The sequence below is a fragment of the Channa argus genome, chromosome 1 (assembly GCF_033026475.1).
Source record: "Channa argus isolate prfri chromosome 1, Channa argus male v1.0, whole genome shotgun sequence".
Classification (NCBI taxonomy): Eukaryota; Metazoa; Chordata; class Actinopteri; order Anabantiformes; family Channidae; genus Channa; species Channa argus.
Genome location: NC_090197.1, coordinates 49,821,397 through 49,836,327, shown reverse-complemented (window position 1 = coordinate 49,836,327; position 14,931 = coordinate 49,821,397). Strand labels below are relative to the sequence as shown.

The following is a 14,931-nucleotide window of genomic DNA, read 5'->3' as shown; positions in this document are numbered from 1 at the left end:
GCGCATTTCCCCAGAGCAGTTTCCTTCCAACTGGTAAATCCAGCTTTGGGTTTAATATTAACAGGAGGCATAATGATGTGAGTGGTGTGATTGTTCTGGTTCTACATTCATATGACTTTCCAGACATTAAAGTATTCTGAAATTAAAGTAGTGAAATTAACCTTGTCCTGTGTATTCAATCACTTCTTTGGCAGAGCCTCTGCTGGCCGTCTTACCTGGCTGACACCGGTGAGTCAGTGGACCTGGACGCCACCAGCATCACTTCACCTCTCCACGTTTCCAAGTAGCTTCCATGGAAGAGCCTCATCCTCCTCTCTCCGTTCATTGGTGACCCGGGACGCCCGTTAGGACGAGCCAGCTTCGGGGCATTCCCTATCCGCATGATCCGTCGGAAGTGGACGTCCTTTGTCTTCCCTCCATTGGACTGAGTCGCTGTCAGTCGGGCTTCCTCGCGTCGAGCACCGTCCGCCCCTCCGGCTCTCTGTCTGCTGAGACCGCCGTCATATTGGCTGCTAGAAGCAGCAGAGACCACGGCGGAGAAGAAGACCCCCACCATGATGAAGAACGCTCTATCGCTGCACTCGGAAACTGACTCAGGCTTTCAATTTTTTGGATTAGTGTTTGGTTAATACATATAAAAAGATTCGGGATGATACCGTCAAGTGTCCCGGTATCTTTAGTGCTTTCATCCAACACCGTGGTCCGCAAGGGGGATATATGTCAGACTTCTCTTAATAGCCATTTTTTGCAGACAAAGAGAGCTGTTGAATAGGGCTTTCAGGAGGCACAAGGGTAAGATTTGAACTCCAGAAACAAACCATTCCTTGTCACGCATGCCGCTTTTGTCAACAGAGCACATTTGATCCGCGCAGCGCAACTTGGCTTATATTTGTGGGAATTTTCTGTCGATTTTTGACAAGCTAACACGCTAACCCCTCGCTAGCTGGATGGTTAGCCGAAGCTAAGTAAAACGATGGAGCCCTCCAGTTGTGGGAGCTGCTAGCGATTAGCATTTTTGACAGCTAGATGGGTCTGGACCCTAACGTTAGGACGGCCGTGTCTTGTTGCCAACTAATAGAAAGCAGCAGAAATATTACAACGCCGGATGTGGCAGAAGCCACCCAGAGCGCGTTGACAAACGTAGACGCAGCTAACGTTATCTTCGTGACTAAAACGCTGGCTACAACGAGCGGTGTAGCGAGTTTGCTTGTAACGGTTCATGGGTAACGTGTTAGCCAGTCAGCTAACGCTAACTTGGCTGGGACCAGGGAAAGCGGGGCCTCCAAAAATCTAAAGGCCTTTTCAACCATTTATATAGAGCAGTAATTACAACGCTGTAGCTCAGTTAGTTTGCGTCTTGTGTTGCCATTAGACATAACTGTGACCTGTAGAACGGAACTGCGCTGTCCACGCTAAACGAATATGTATCACCGGTATCATATTCAAACAAAGACAGCTTTGATAATGGAGATGGAAGTTTGGACAGTTAACACTATAACACTATACGGCGTTCATTTTAAAATACACGTTATGTTTTCCAGTGAATTCATCTTATTGTTTAATAGGGTTTTGAAAAAACTACAAACCTGCTATATTAGTTTGAGAGCTATGTTTAAGTATGCACATTTGCCTCCATAAAGAATAAGTTCTGACCCTCTTTTGTTAAGTAAAACACCTCCTTATATTAATATGTATATCTAAAATTTGATTTGTTGAGATTTAATGATAGGAATAATTATGTTGTTACTGATCCTATATGGCCTTCTGCAATCCAACCTAATGTTTCAGAATGTGAGAAGCTACAAAAATCAAATTATCTCGGGTCTGGTCTATACAGAGTAGACATCCTCCCTTGACTTCTCTTCAGCCTTCCTATAGATCAGATGATCCCGGGAGAATGGGTGTGTTGGGCCGCTGGTGATCAGAAGTAGCCTAGTTCAGTTTCAGCTTTAAATGATTGCAAACTGGATTGTACTATGTGTGTAGCCATTGTTATCAATTGCAACATTCATAGACTGTTGTATTGCACAGCTATAGTTTAAGATAATCACTCATGAATTAACTGAGCAGAGTTCACTCTTGGTGGGGATCTTCTCATTGATGTGTTTCAAGGAAGTTTTTGCTCGGCCATAGACATGCATTTGAACCTCTTATTTTCGAAGCTTCATAAATTCTAAGATTTCAACTGGATTTTTAAAACGGTCTCGTGCAGTTACTGTGCATTTGTTACATGGTCTCATTTAGTGCAATTGCTGCAAGTAGTCTGATGCCAGGGTTCTGAGACACACTGGTTTTTAATCACTTTTTTTGCATTATCTGAATGCACTGAAAGGTTGGGATGCTCTGATTTTTGCTTGGTCCGACACGTCTAGTATTGTTATTGTTGGCTGTTAGGGACAGTTCCAGGGGTTTTTGATCTCTAACAGGGATTAAGTCATGCTAACAGGTACACAGGGCATAGTACAAACTTCAGCAGCTTAAAAGTTTTGTTTGTCATGTTTTTTTTTCCCCAAGTTCAACCTCTTAATTCTTTTCATTTGTTTAAAGGATCAGACAAATACATACAAATTTTAATGCGTTGATCCAGCATGAATCACTGATATAGTGGATAACTGTCTATTAGCTACAGTAATTGTTTTATTAGTTAATGGTGGCGAGCATCCTTAAGTTGACAAAGTTTTGGAGAACCTAGGCCCTTCAACCCATGTTTCTTGGTTTCTGGCACTTTTGATTGTTTGTCATTTAGAAGCGATTAGCAAGCTGAGAGATGCAACACACCAACCCAGATGGAAAATCCACCCTCTCGTGATGTGACTGATATAACATTAGCCTTGATTCTAGTTCATCTTGGTGGAAAAACAGCAGGGTGGTAGCCTGCAGTTTTAGTTTGTAGATCAGTATTTTCATGCTGGCGGTACAATTACAGATCAGCAAAAATTTATTTTGCGGCTAGTAAGACTGCTCACAGAAGAAGAGAAGAGATACAATAGTTTGACCCATAGTTTTTTTTTTCCCCAATGAAAACTGACCAACCCAACATCCTCCAACACAAAGATGGTGTCATCAAATGTCTTTTTGTGTGGCCACAGTCCAGGACCCCAAAATATTCAGTTTATTATTAAGAAAAGTAAAGTTAAAAAGCTTTACTTAATTAGTTCAGCGTTAGTTGTGAATCCCTGGGACATCCTAAGGTCCACACAGGGTGGGTACTTGCCAACATCTAAGGAACCGTAATCTGGGCAAGGTGGCTCTGGATTTCCATATGACAGAAGTGACACAATAAGAGGTTTTGCTTACCTTGGTGACTTTTTGTCATCTAAATCTGGAGTCAGCTCTTCCTACCTGCAGTGCTTTGTCGAACCAGTTCAGTGACTGCTGCTTGTACTGTTGCTCTGTCCATATTTTTGGTGGGGTACTAACACCTGTTTTCAGCTAGTGGTCACAGTATACAACAGTTAACATTCAACAATGTAATTGTATTTACATTTATTGACAGAAAACATTTTTAGTGCCACGCCGATCAATTGACAATAATTACATGAAAATTGGGAAATGAAAAGAGAGATATTTTTTGAGTTCAGTGGGGCCACATGTTGAATAAGGATGTGCAGAAACACTAATAGCAATCTTGAGTGACAGCATTGTGTGATTTAAGTAATTGTCTTGTGTTGTGGTATTCACAGTCGGAAGGAATTATGAAATTGCTTTTGCCAGTAGTTGCTGCCATAACGTTGAACACAGGCTTCACACATGTTTGTAAATTCTAATTTTGTAGTTATTGATTACAAACATGGTCTGCATTTGCATCTTTGCAAGTTTTCTTAGTGAGAATCTGCAACACACATCGTTGCAAACCTCGATTTTCACCAAACATTGATGAGATTCAGCATACCCTCACTGCCACCCTACCAGCAGTAGCCACAGAAATACCAATACTAGCAAATTAAAAATAATTAACCCATCTGCTTTTTCACAGACTGTTGTAATACTGTGTATGTGGCCATAATATAGAAAAAGGTTTGCATCAAAAATGTGTAATTTTATCAAATGTAGTAGCAAACTCATTGTTAGCCACAGCAGGTAGCACTAAACCACTTGATAAAGCCTACAGTAACCTACAATAGGCCACCTAGTTAAAGCTGGCTTCTCAAAAACCACTGCATTTGCAGACCTCCACAATTATGAAATTGCAGGCTGTCAGTCGACTTGGTGAAATGAGAACCATTTTAAATTAAGTTATATGATTTATAATTTTGACTTGACGTACTACACAAGTTTAATTAACTTTGAATTGCAGACGTTTCCACAACAGAATTCATGAGGGAAAGAATTCTTAACCCGTTGTTCTCTTGCCAAATTAAAGTTTGGTGCTTAAATTATGTTGTTTGGATGATATTTATTTTAAATCTGTTCTAGGTTACCACTGGTTATCTCAAGCCAACAGCAAATTATTAGGAATATAGTCAGTACCAGCCCTTGAGGGGATAAGATGTGTCACAGTCCAGACAATTCAAACACATTTACAAGCTTATTGTCAACATGCATATGGAATACAAAATTAAGAAATAAATCCCAGTGCATGAGTCATGTCCCTCTTAGTGATGGGAGCAGTGGTGGTTTGAAAGCGCATATATATATATATATATATATATATATATATATATATATATATATATATATATATATATATATATATATATATATATATATATATATATATATATACACACACACACACACATAATGTGTATATATATGTGTGTGTATATATATATGTGTGTGTGTATATATATATATATGTGTGTGTGTGTGTGTCCAACCTCTAAATACCGTCAAGTGGAGAGACATTGTCAAATTTTACAAAGCAAGTCAATATGTAAGATAACTATGTCTAGGGTCTGGCTGAAATGTCCTAACTGTGTAAATGATAACCTCTGAACTACCCTCAGCAATTCAGTTTCGTTCCATCTCAGTCATGTGCTGAAAACTGATTTCCTGTTTCTCACAGCTGACCATGCAAATCTATATGTGTCTTTATCAATATTAGGATCCTAAGTCTCAATGCAGGCTGACATGTTGCCAGGAGCTGGACGTCTCCTTGAATTCTCAGAATCTGGTTGAAATAGCAAGTATGTCCTTCAGACTTAATGGAAGATTTACCTTTAGGAACAAAATCTTAGTGCAAGGACTTTCAATGTTTTTTTGTTTTTTTTTGTGTCAGGTATTTTGCATATTGCCAATTAATTCACCCATCCACCTGATGCCAACAGTGATTTGATTTAACTGGCATTACCAGAATGTGTACCATAATAAATCCATAAAGTCCAGAAGGAGTACCTGAAACGGGGAATTAAAACCTGCATTGTTGGATCCTTCAAGGTTTTGTGTTTGGCAAGCCACCTAAATGTGGTGACTTTGCTCGCTGTAAAATTCAAACACAGTTTGGTGCTGCTACTTCCAAATCCTTGTCAAATTCTAGTAGAGTGATAAATCAACGGCATATGTGAGTGTGTATGTGCTTGTACATGTGTCCTGCCTGCTGCTGTTACGGGGAAAGTTTTTGTCAGGTCTAGACTGGCTCTGTAATACAGTACATACCAGCAGATCAGCTGTGAGCAGATCCTGGGTTCATTTATAGCTGTGGCCTTGTGTCCCTGCACGTCTGCCTGGCAACTCCTGGCTCTGCTGTTCCAACTGCTCAAGCTCAGCCACCTCTCAGACACTTTGGCCCTGTTATACTCTCACCATGTCTAATTACTAGATACATAGTAGTCTGGGGAATTTAAATGTAGGACATTCTTTATGTAGCCTGCATCTGAGTATTAAATGTGGGCTTTTTTTGGTGTCTCTTCACCTGTGACTTAGTCAGTTTTGTTTCTTGTTACATTCAGGTCCCAGGGACTACTGTTGATGAAGAAAGTGGGCAACATGTGGAGCAACCTGAAGAGCAGATGCCAGACCCTCTTTAACAACAACAGTTCATTGCCCAGTGAAAGCAGACTTGAGGCAGATGCTGTTCACTGTGTGGTGGATCTTGGACAAGGAGGCGGCTTGGTTGAGGCGCAGGCATCACGAGCCTCCAGCCCATCACGAAGTCTCCTGCCAATTCCAATAGTAACGCCAGGTCGTCGCCATCACAACTGTGTGTCGGACATCCCTCAGATAGTAGAGATTACTTTTGACAAGGACAATGAGGATGTGCGGGGAAGATCAGGAGGCGTTCCCCTGGCCCGGAGAGACTCATATTCTCGTCATGCTCCGTGGGGGGGTAAGAAAAAACACTCATGTTCCACCAAAACACAAAGCTCTTTGGAGGCTGATAGACGCTCTGGGCGTTCTCGAGGGAGTGGGAACCGTAGAGACAGGCGATATGGAGTCAGCTCCATCCAGGAGATGAGTGACTCTGTAACTGGAGGACATAGTCTGAATGCTCGTTCTCTGCGCCAGCGGTTAAGTGATACAGTAGGACTATGCTTACCCCTGCCCACTCGCAGACGCTCCCGCTCATCCAAGAACCCTGTCACGTCCAAACGTAAGATTCATCTGACAGAGCTCATGCTGGAGACCTGCCCCTTCCCACCAGGCTCAGACCTTGCTAACAAGTGGCACTTGATCAAGCAACACACAGCACCGGTTAGTCCGCATTCCTCTACTGCCCTGCTTGATGCCTTTGACCCGGTCCACCCATCTCCTGAGGATGAAGAGGAGCGTTTACGTGAGCGCCGCAGACTTAGCATCGAGGAAGGTGTGGACCCACCACCAAATGCACAGATCCACACCCTGGAGGCCTCAGTGTCAGGCTCCTCTCTCTACAAACTGGGACCAAAGATGGCTCCTTGCATGGGAGAGGCCTCCGGGGATGGTCGGGCATCAGGGAACAGCAGTTCTGTGAGTGCAGTACCCTCAGGGGCCTGTGGGCAGGTGTTGGGAGCTACACCATCAGCCCAGGACTGCGACTCAGAGGAGGATTCAACCACCCTGTGTCTACAGGCCAGGAGGCCAAAGCAGAGGCATGCCTCTGGCGATGGTCACCTGAGCCGGCAGCAACCGGGGCCGTGGAAGGTTCACACCCAGATAGACTACATTCATTGTCTGGTGCCGGACTTGATGCAGATCACAGCTCTGCCCTGCTACTGGGGAGTTATGGACCGCTATGAGGCGGAGGCACTGTTGGATGGACGACCAGAGGGCACCTTTCTGCTGCGTGACTCGGCCCAGGAGGACTACCTCTTCTCCGTTAGCTTCCGCCGCTACAACCGCTCATTGCACGCACGCATCGAGCAGTGGAACCACAACTTCAGCTTTGATGCCCACGACCCTTGTGTTTTCCACTCTTCCACCGTCACAGGACTGCTGGAACACTACAAGGACCCCAGCGCCTGCATGTTTTTTGAGCCGCTGCTTACAGCGCCACTTCATCGAACCTTTCCTTTTGGCCTGCAGCATTTAGCTCGAGCCGCCATCTGTAGGTGGACCACTTACGATGGTATAGGCTCTCTGCCGCTACCCCCTGCCCTGCAAGACTTCCTCAAGGAGTATCATTATAAACAGAAAGTACGAGTTCGCTGGCTGGAGAGGGAACCGCCACTCAAAATCAAATAGGCCAGGCTTCTCCATTGCTGTTAGGCACACTGCAGCAGGATTATAGAACTCTGAAAAATTCCTCATCCGCCATTTAGAGTCTATACCAACATAGCTGTCTGTCTGGTGGAGGATGGAATTGAAATGTAACAAGCTATACAAGATTCCTTCTAATCTTTGTTCTAGTTATCACCTACATCACAGAAAATACATATGATTATATTCACTATAATGCTGACTGGCAAGCACATGTTTGTGTTGAATAGGTTGTTTTGACAGGATTGTAAGGCACAATTATCGGTGCTTTGTGTCTTTTCTTTCCTGCTTTGTGCTGCCCGATCCCACAACACCAACCTGCCTGTAGACCTGCCTGCATGCTTCCCTTGTTCAACCCTAATTTCTATTAAGGCACACGTTACTGTGTTGTACAATTCAGTTTGTAATTTCTCTGTCACTGGGTTTCTTAGCTTGTCAAAGCACATAGTGGAGCCTTCCCAAGACGATTTTATGGTGTGTGTTGGTTGAGAGGGCATCCTGAGGTGCTATTAGTACACCGCAGTCGGTTTGTCCTATGGACAGAGCTACACAGGAGACGTTCTTTGCCATTTCCTTGTACTTCTAAGCATCCACCTGAGCATCAGCCAAACCAGAGACAGGGAGAGATTCTGTGAGTATTGTTTTCAAGACAGAACATCAGGGAAATTTAGTGCTTTATAGTGGACTATAGATTAGTCCCGAAAAGGACACCAGTTCCTCCTTAAGCAGTCATGGTGAGTAATGAATAAATCACTCTACGGTGTCCTATTTAGTGAGCAAGCCTAACTTTTCAACTTTATTTCCTTTGTGCAGCACTGTGTTTGAGTCAGGAGGGACAGATTGAAAATAGCAAATATTCTGCATAATCTTGCCATTGTTACAGTTGTCAAAGCACTCAGTCAGTTCTTCAGTGGCCACAGGCACTTCACCTCTGTGCACATTATTGTGCACCCAACTCATTCCTCGCAGACGGACACCATGCTGCATGTAAGCAGTCTAGTGTCTTAATGGAATTGTTATTGATTTATATTGTTTAGTTTTACACCTGCTTCCTTCAGTCTGCATCTTTTGGTGGCATCTGCTGTACAGAAAGCTATAAGCTCTGTGTATCTAAGTTGGCTAGATTTGCACTTTGGTTGTTAAGGAATGCTGACGAATGTTGAATAAGTTTGAAGAATTGAGGGAATTGAGATGCAATCGATGAAAATTCAAAAGTTTCTCCCTTTAAACATGACTGTGATTTCGTTTTAGACCATAAATGGAGAGGACAGCTAACACATGGTTTCTTCTAAGAATCCACTTTTAAAAATGTCATACTAAAACTCTGATGATTAGACTTGTTGTTTCCCTTTTCTCCTAAATTAGCCTTGAGCTGCACCAACAAAGATCCCCCCTACTTTACAACATATTAGTATATATCCCCTCATCTCATTGTATTTACAGCCACGCTTACACAAAGGGTTTTAGTAATCTCGTATTTTTTAGCTGTGTGGCTTGGGACAGAATTACTGCTGGCTGTCCGGTAATTCCTGTTGTGTTCTCAGCATGGAGAAAAAGTGTAACTCTTGTGCCTTTTTTTTTTTTTTTTTTTTTTTTTTTTAGAAAATTAACTTGTTTTAGTTGTGGTCCAAACCAGGAACAGTAGTTGTTTCAACACGGTGCACTCAGATGCCATCAAAAGCGACTGAAGAGTGATAATGATGAAGAGGTGCATGAGCTTTGAGCTCATTTACTTATGGTGCACGTTTGTAAAAGGAAAAACTAATTGTGGTGCTATGACATCTTATTGTCATGTTCTCACTCACTAATGCATGCCACATTATTATTCTTAGAATTAGATCGTTAGAGGGTCCAATGCCAGCCCTGGTGTAGCAGACTTCAGTGCGAGATACTCATGTTTGACAAGCCCTCACATGCAAGCAAACAACTTGAAAAACGAATCCTAACGAGAGGGCGTGAATGTTACCATTTTACTGTGAGCATTTTAATGTACTGATGCTAAACGATGCTGGCATTAGCAAACCAATGATTGTTCAAACTCTTAATTAGTAGCAAATACCATGATCTGGCTTTTAAAAGTCAGTTTAACTTTTAATAAAACACAAGCACATGCCTGAAAGGATACGATCGGGGGCAAAAAACACAAAAAAACAAAACAAGATTTGCTTTATGTGGTTTTCTAACAGAAGTTCAATTAACTAGAAAGTATGTAAATGAAAAACCTGCAGGTAAAATGTAAAACTATAATAAATGATGAAACATAAACGGGATCATCATCATTGTGAAGTTCTCAAATTAGTTTGTACTTTAGTTGTGTGTATGTGCACTTGTTTTTATCGGCTTGCTTGCACATATGCTAAGATTTATCAGTTGGGATGAATCATGAACAAACATCAATGCATTTTCTTGCCCTTTATTATAGAAGTCTGTGATAAAAGCTTTTTATATACAGATGTGTGTATTAACCACTGAACTAATGGAGTATTCAGTGGTGTTACAGTTAAGCTAAATTATGTATCAATGTTGCAAACAAGTAAAAGCTGGTTCTATACTAGTGTGCAAGATGTAGTCTGCTCTTATATTGTCACAACATTCTTGTGTATTATCTGTATTTTAAAACTCAACTTTAAATACAACATTTATGCAGTTGGTAACAAATTATCTCCCCTATCTTACTAAGCAATCTTTATTTTATATTTACCTACTGGTCACATATAAGTCTGACAAATCTTGTACTAACCAGAAAGTTAAGGTACTGTACTGTACGGTACTTTAGTACTGCAAGTGAATAGCGTTAGATGGACAGGAGTGTGAGGGGGGAAATGCTGACCTTTGCATTGCTTGCATGTGGACTTTCAGCAGCCACGCTGTTAATTAGACGATATATCTGAAGACCACACACCACACTAGCTTGCACACTGCCGTCTGTCCATCGCAGTGCTACCTGGCAGTATCCTGCTACTCTTTGTGTTCCGCCCTAGTAATCGGAGTCAAATTTTGACTCTGATGATCTGCTGTGCGATTGAGGGAGGTGTTTTTTTTTTTTTTTTTTTTTAATATAAAACTGTTCTCTTCTTTTAGCCACAACCCCAACATCACAGGTTGATGGTGTACTGTATACTTGAGGCAAGTTTGTCCAACCTTTGCTCTTTAAGGCAATTGGAGGTGAAGGTTAACATTACAGAGCATGAGGAGGAGAGATGGAGTAGGCTCACTGGGAGTTGTGTTGCTGCTCTCAGAGAGGGCTTTGGGATTTGTAAAGTAAACGGCGCTTCCATTGAGTATTTGTGTTCGACGGGTTTGCAGGTGTTAGGAAAGGGACATTTCCAGTTTTGCTGTCTCTATTCTCCAGCAATTAATATAATTACATGAGATTATTGGATGTAGTCCGCATCTATAGCAAACACTTTAGACCAACACTGAAACCAGAACCTGGTTTGCAGATGTGGGTAATAGTATTCGATTAAACATCTTCACCATAAGTAACTTTGCACTGTGTCTGTCATAGGGTTCTGCAAAGCCTTTATCTGTATTCATCTTTAGTCTTGCTGTCAGCCATTTTGAAAGCAAAAAGCTCCAAGAGTAAAACATCCTCAGTAACACTGAGGTCAGATAATGGACTTAAATTATTGAGAACAGTCAGCTTTGGATCTCCGTTGTTGTCTTGTTAAAGTGTTATGTGTCATAATTGTTATTGCAATTAACTATATGCCCTCTCTGTACACCCACAAGGTCATATGAACCATATGAACACTGTCATCATACTTAAAGCTGTGAGGTAGCACTATATCCTCATAGTCACATCATGAATAAATAAATGCCCAACGGTCTATAGACTTATTGACAGCACTCTATTTTTCTTAGCTCAAGATAGTGACACTTTTCTGAGGGTGTTTTTGAAAGAAAGGAAGAAAAAAAAAAACCCTCACAAAATAGAAATAGAAATATTTTTTTTTTAGTTCTTTTCAGACATGGCAAGCTGTGTCGATGGAGTTGTGTTCTCCACCATGCTGCAGACTCGGTGCATGCGAGAGATGCGTGGGAGCATATTTTGTGTATGGACAGAGTCACACAGAGGGTTCGAGTGGAGGGGAACGCAGAGTCGACTGTGAGGGGTGATGACACAGACTCCTATGAACAATGCCTCTCTGCCCTTGTTTCAAACCACCCTGCCCCCAACCCTCCCCCACCCCTCCTTTTTGTTTTTTTTTTTAAATCTCAGGCAGGCCCTTTTTGCAAGGAGAGTCCGTGGACCCTCTCAACACAGTTTTCCCTATGGGAAATATCTGACTTTAACTGTAGCACATGTTTGCCATAAATACCCATAGATTAAGAAGAAAAAAAGAAAATAACTGTGCGTATGATAAATGAGTTATGTAATAGGAGCCTGACGAGTAGACATCTTATTGTTCTGTGGTGCGTTTACTGTCTGCAACACATACGATTTGCACACACACTATTACGCTTCCTCTACTACCAGCTTTAGGCCAGGAAATGACACACACCCACACCTTCCACAAACCCCAACCTAAGCCAGGGATGTGTGAACATGGACCACATTTAGCCAGCATCAACGAAACCCCCTCCCCCCAGCCCCCCCACCCAAAAGGGAGAACAAAGATGGGTGTTTACATGTATATTCTATATTCTTAAAAAACAAAAATGCTGTCAATTGAATCATGTTGACCTTCTATTTTCATTAGTAGGACACTAGCTGCACTATGAGAGCCTTGTTTGTGTCAAGAAACCACTGGGTCTGGTCATGGATGAGAAACAGGCCGGTTGGGTCAAGTAGGACAACCCCCCACCCCCCACCACCACTACCCCCTATTCTCTGCCTACATACAACTCGTGGTTTCAGCTCTTGGAGGACTAAAGACAAGATAACTTAAAATGTTTTTCATGTTCCCATATATATACATATATATATCTGAGAAAGCTGGGTTAAGTGCTATATGCAAACAGAAAAAAGATGTATGGAAAATATTATTTTTCATTACTTCACCCTAATATGCAATGGAGTGTAGTGTAACATTGGTTGCAATCCTCTGTCACTTTAATGCTGTATGTGCACATTGGTTGCTGTGTGGATGTCGGTGCTGAGGCAACAGGACTTGACAATGATGGGAACTAATGGTTGCCCCTCTTCAGCACCACCCTGTTCCCACAACTGCCTTATTCGTTTTGACTAATCACAAGAGCCCCTTCAAAGGGGGGCACAGCCACCACCACAGGCTGACCAAGCTATCGTCAGACGAATATCGCTGTTTCCGTTTCCTTCTGCTTTTTCTTTTGTGTCCTTTTTTTTTTTTCTTCTGCTGTCAGGTAGGATTTGGAGCGTGTAAATGGCATAATCATGTTCACATCTCACTTGTCTGCTGTGTGTATCCGCTTCACCATTTAAAGAAAAAAAGACTTGTTTTCCAGTATTACCTGTTCATTAAGAGCTGTATGATGCGACATTTGTAGCTGTCACTCTTGGTGCTTGGCTTATGCTTCACTGTCTTAATATTCCCAATAAAACTGTTAAGTGTAATCCACACTGGCCCATGATATAATATTGAGTTTGATTTTTTTTGTTTGTTTGTTTGTTTGATATCATTATAGTGGTGTCCTGGCACCGAGTCAGGGTGTGTTTTGGTCAGAGGCCAAGGTCACATCTTGGTGTTTTAATTTCATTTAACATTCAGGAGACAATGGTGATGGATCACTGAAACCAAGGGCTTAGCATTCAGTACATACCAAATACCCTTTTCTTCACTCTCTATAACCCACTGTCTTCAAACTGTTTGCCCATATGTTACCATCACATTTAAATTACTGGCTGATCTAAGCTTTCATTCCAGTAGTACACTTCTGCCTGAGTCCAAGGTCCAAAATCAATTCACTCCAGCCAAATAACAGATTGACACTTCTTTGTTAAATGCTCAAGTAATACTTAAGTTTACATTTAATACATTTACAGGAACCCCACCCACCAACATTTCTCATTTACACATAACGCAGCCTGTTTGCAGTCTAGTGAAAATTTAAAATTTTACATTCTAATACCTAAAGAATAGAAATCCTTTTTATAAAAAGCCATGTTCTTGTGCCATAACCTTAACAAGGAGATTCCAATTTTTATTTATTTTTTTTACAGTGGGTCTGCACACATTCTCTACAGCTAAAGGAAAATGTTGCAAAACTTACTGCTGCAATCTGAGTTGTGGCTTGGAAGGGAAGGGGCAGCTTGATTAACAGGGATGAATGGGATCCCCGTCTGTGGACCCCTAAAAAGGGGCAAAAGCTGCCTCACCAGTGGGTGTCTTCTAGCTATAAATTGGAGAGGCCTGCCTGAATTAGGGCCCTGGGCCCATCCAGAAGCACAGAAACACCACCCGAAAACACTTATATGTTTAAAACTACAATTTTAAAGTGTTCACAAGCCGCACCAATGTGGCCCATTGTATTCATTTCTGCATACAGTGGCGGTTTCAGCCGCTGTAGGTGTAAATCTGGGTTGATTGCATGGACAAATTGAGTCTTTGCAGCAGTAACATGATACAGAAGATGATAACCGTTGCAAATGGGAAAAACATTTAGTGAAATTATCTTAATTAAAGCTAGCAAATACCTTTTGGGGCCGTCTGTCGGTCTAACCTACAGCGTGCAGCTGCTGATTCAACCTTTCTCCCCAATAGACAAACCCCCTCCCACTTGCCCACTCAGGCATACCCAGTCCCCTCACTGTGCCCAGCAGCAGCTATGCAGACAGACACGACCAAGCTGCCAGGAACTTCCCAGTTAAGTATTTGTTCATTTAAAATGAAGTATAAATAGCATCTAGGTTATCAGTTTCAAGTTAACTACCCAAGGTAGCTTATGAATAATTGACACCCGCACAGGAGAGTAAGGGTGAAGGTGAGCTACCATACATGGCCGAAATCGTTTTGTAGAGCACAGAGAGAGGGCAATATCATATATGTCATATAAACTTACTACAGGACGCCCATATTAATCGTCTCAAAAAATACTGCACCCTGGTAAAGTATCTGGCTCACCAGAATAGAAACCAAGCAATAACTCCAGCAATAAGTTCTGGAATCTAGAGTGGGATGTGGGTCACTGATAAGAGGAGGAGGAGGAGGAAGATGAAAGTGCAGCTGATGAAGGTCTTGTCAGTTTATTAGCAGGGCAAAGCCACCAGATTTCTTTGCCGGCCACACCTAGTTGCCGCAAGCAGTCGTCGTTGGCAGCAGCATCAAAACACATGTCGAGGGTGAGAAGCATCACGCTGCTTTCAGGATAAATGTTTTGTCTGTTGTTCTTTGA

At 42.1% G+C, this 14,931-nt stretch overlaps 1 protein-coding gene across 2 annotated transcripts; it reads left to right on the top strand.

Moving 5' to 3' along the window:
* socs5b (suppressor of cytokine signaling 5b) lies at positions 1-13,175 on the top strand. 2 transcript variants are annotated; one of them, XM_067473917.1, is made up of 3 exons: positions 1-792; positions 5,048-5,129; positions 5,892-13,175. In XM_067473917.1, the coding sequence occupies exon 3, from the start codon at positions 5,911-5,913 to the stop codon at positions 7,600-7,602; it is 1,692 nt and encodes a 563-aa protein (XP_067330018.1). In that variant the 5' UTR covers positions 1-792; positions 5,048-5,129; positions 5,892-5,910; the 3' UTR covers positions 7,603-13,175. The 2 variants fall into 2 exon arrangements, with proteins under 2 accessions (XP_067330018.1, XP_067330009.1); XM_067473908.1 differs by lacking the exon at positions 5,048-5,129 and having other exon boundaries at positions 3-792.
* Positions 13,176-14,931: the final 1,756 nt, after the last annotated feature.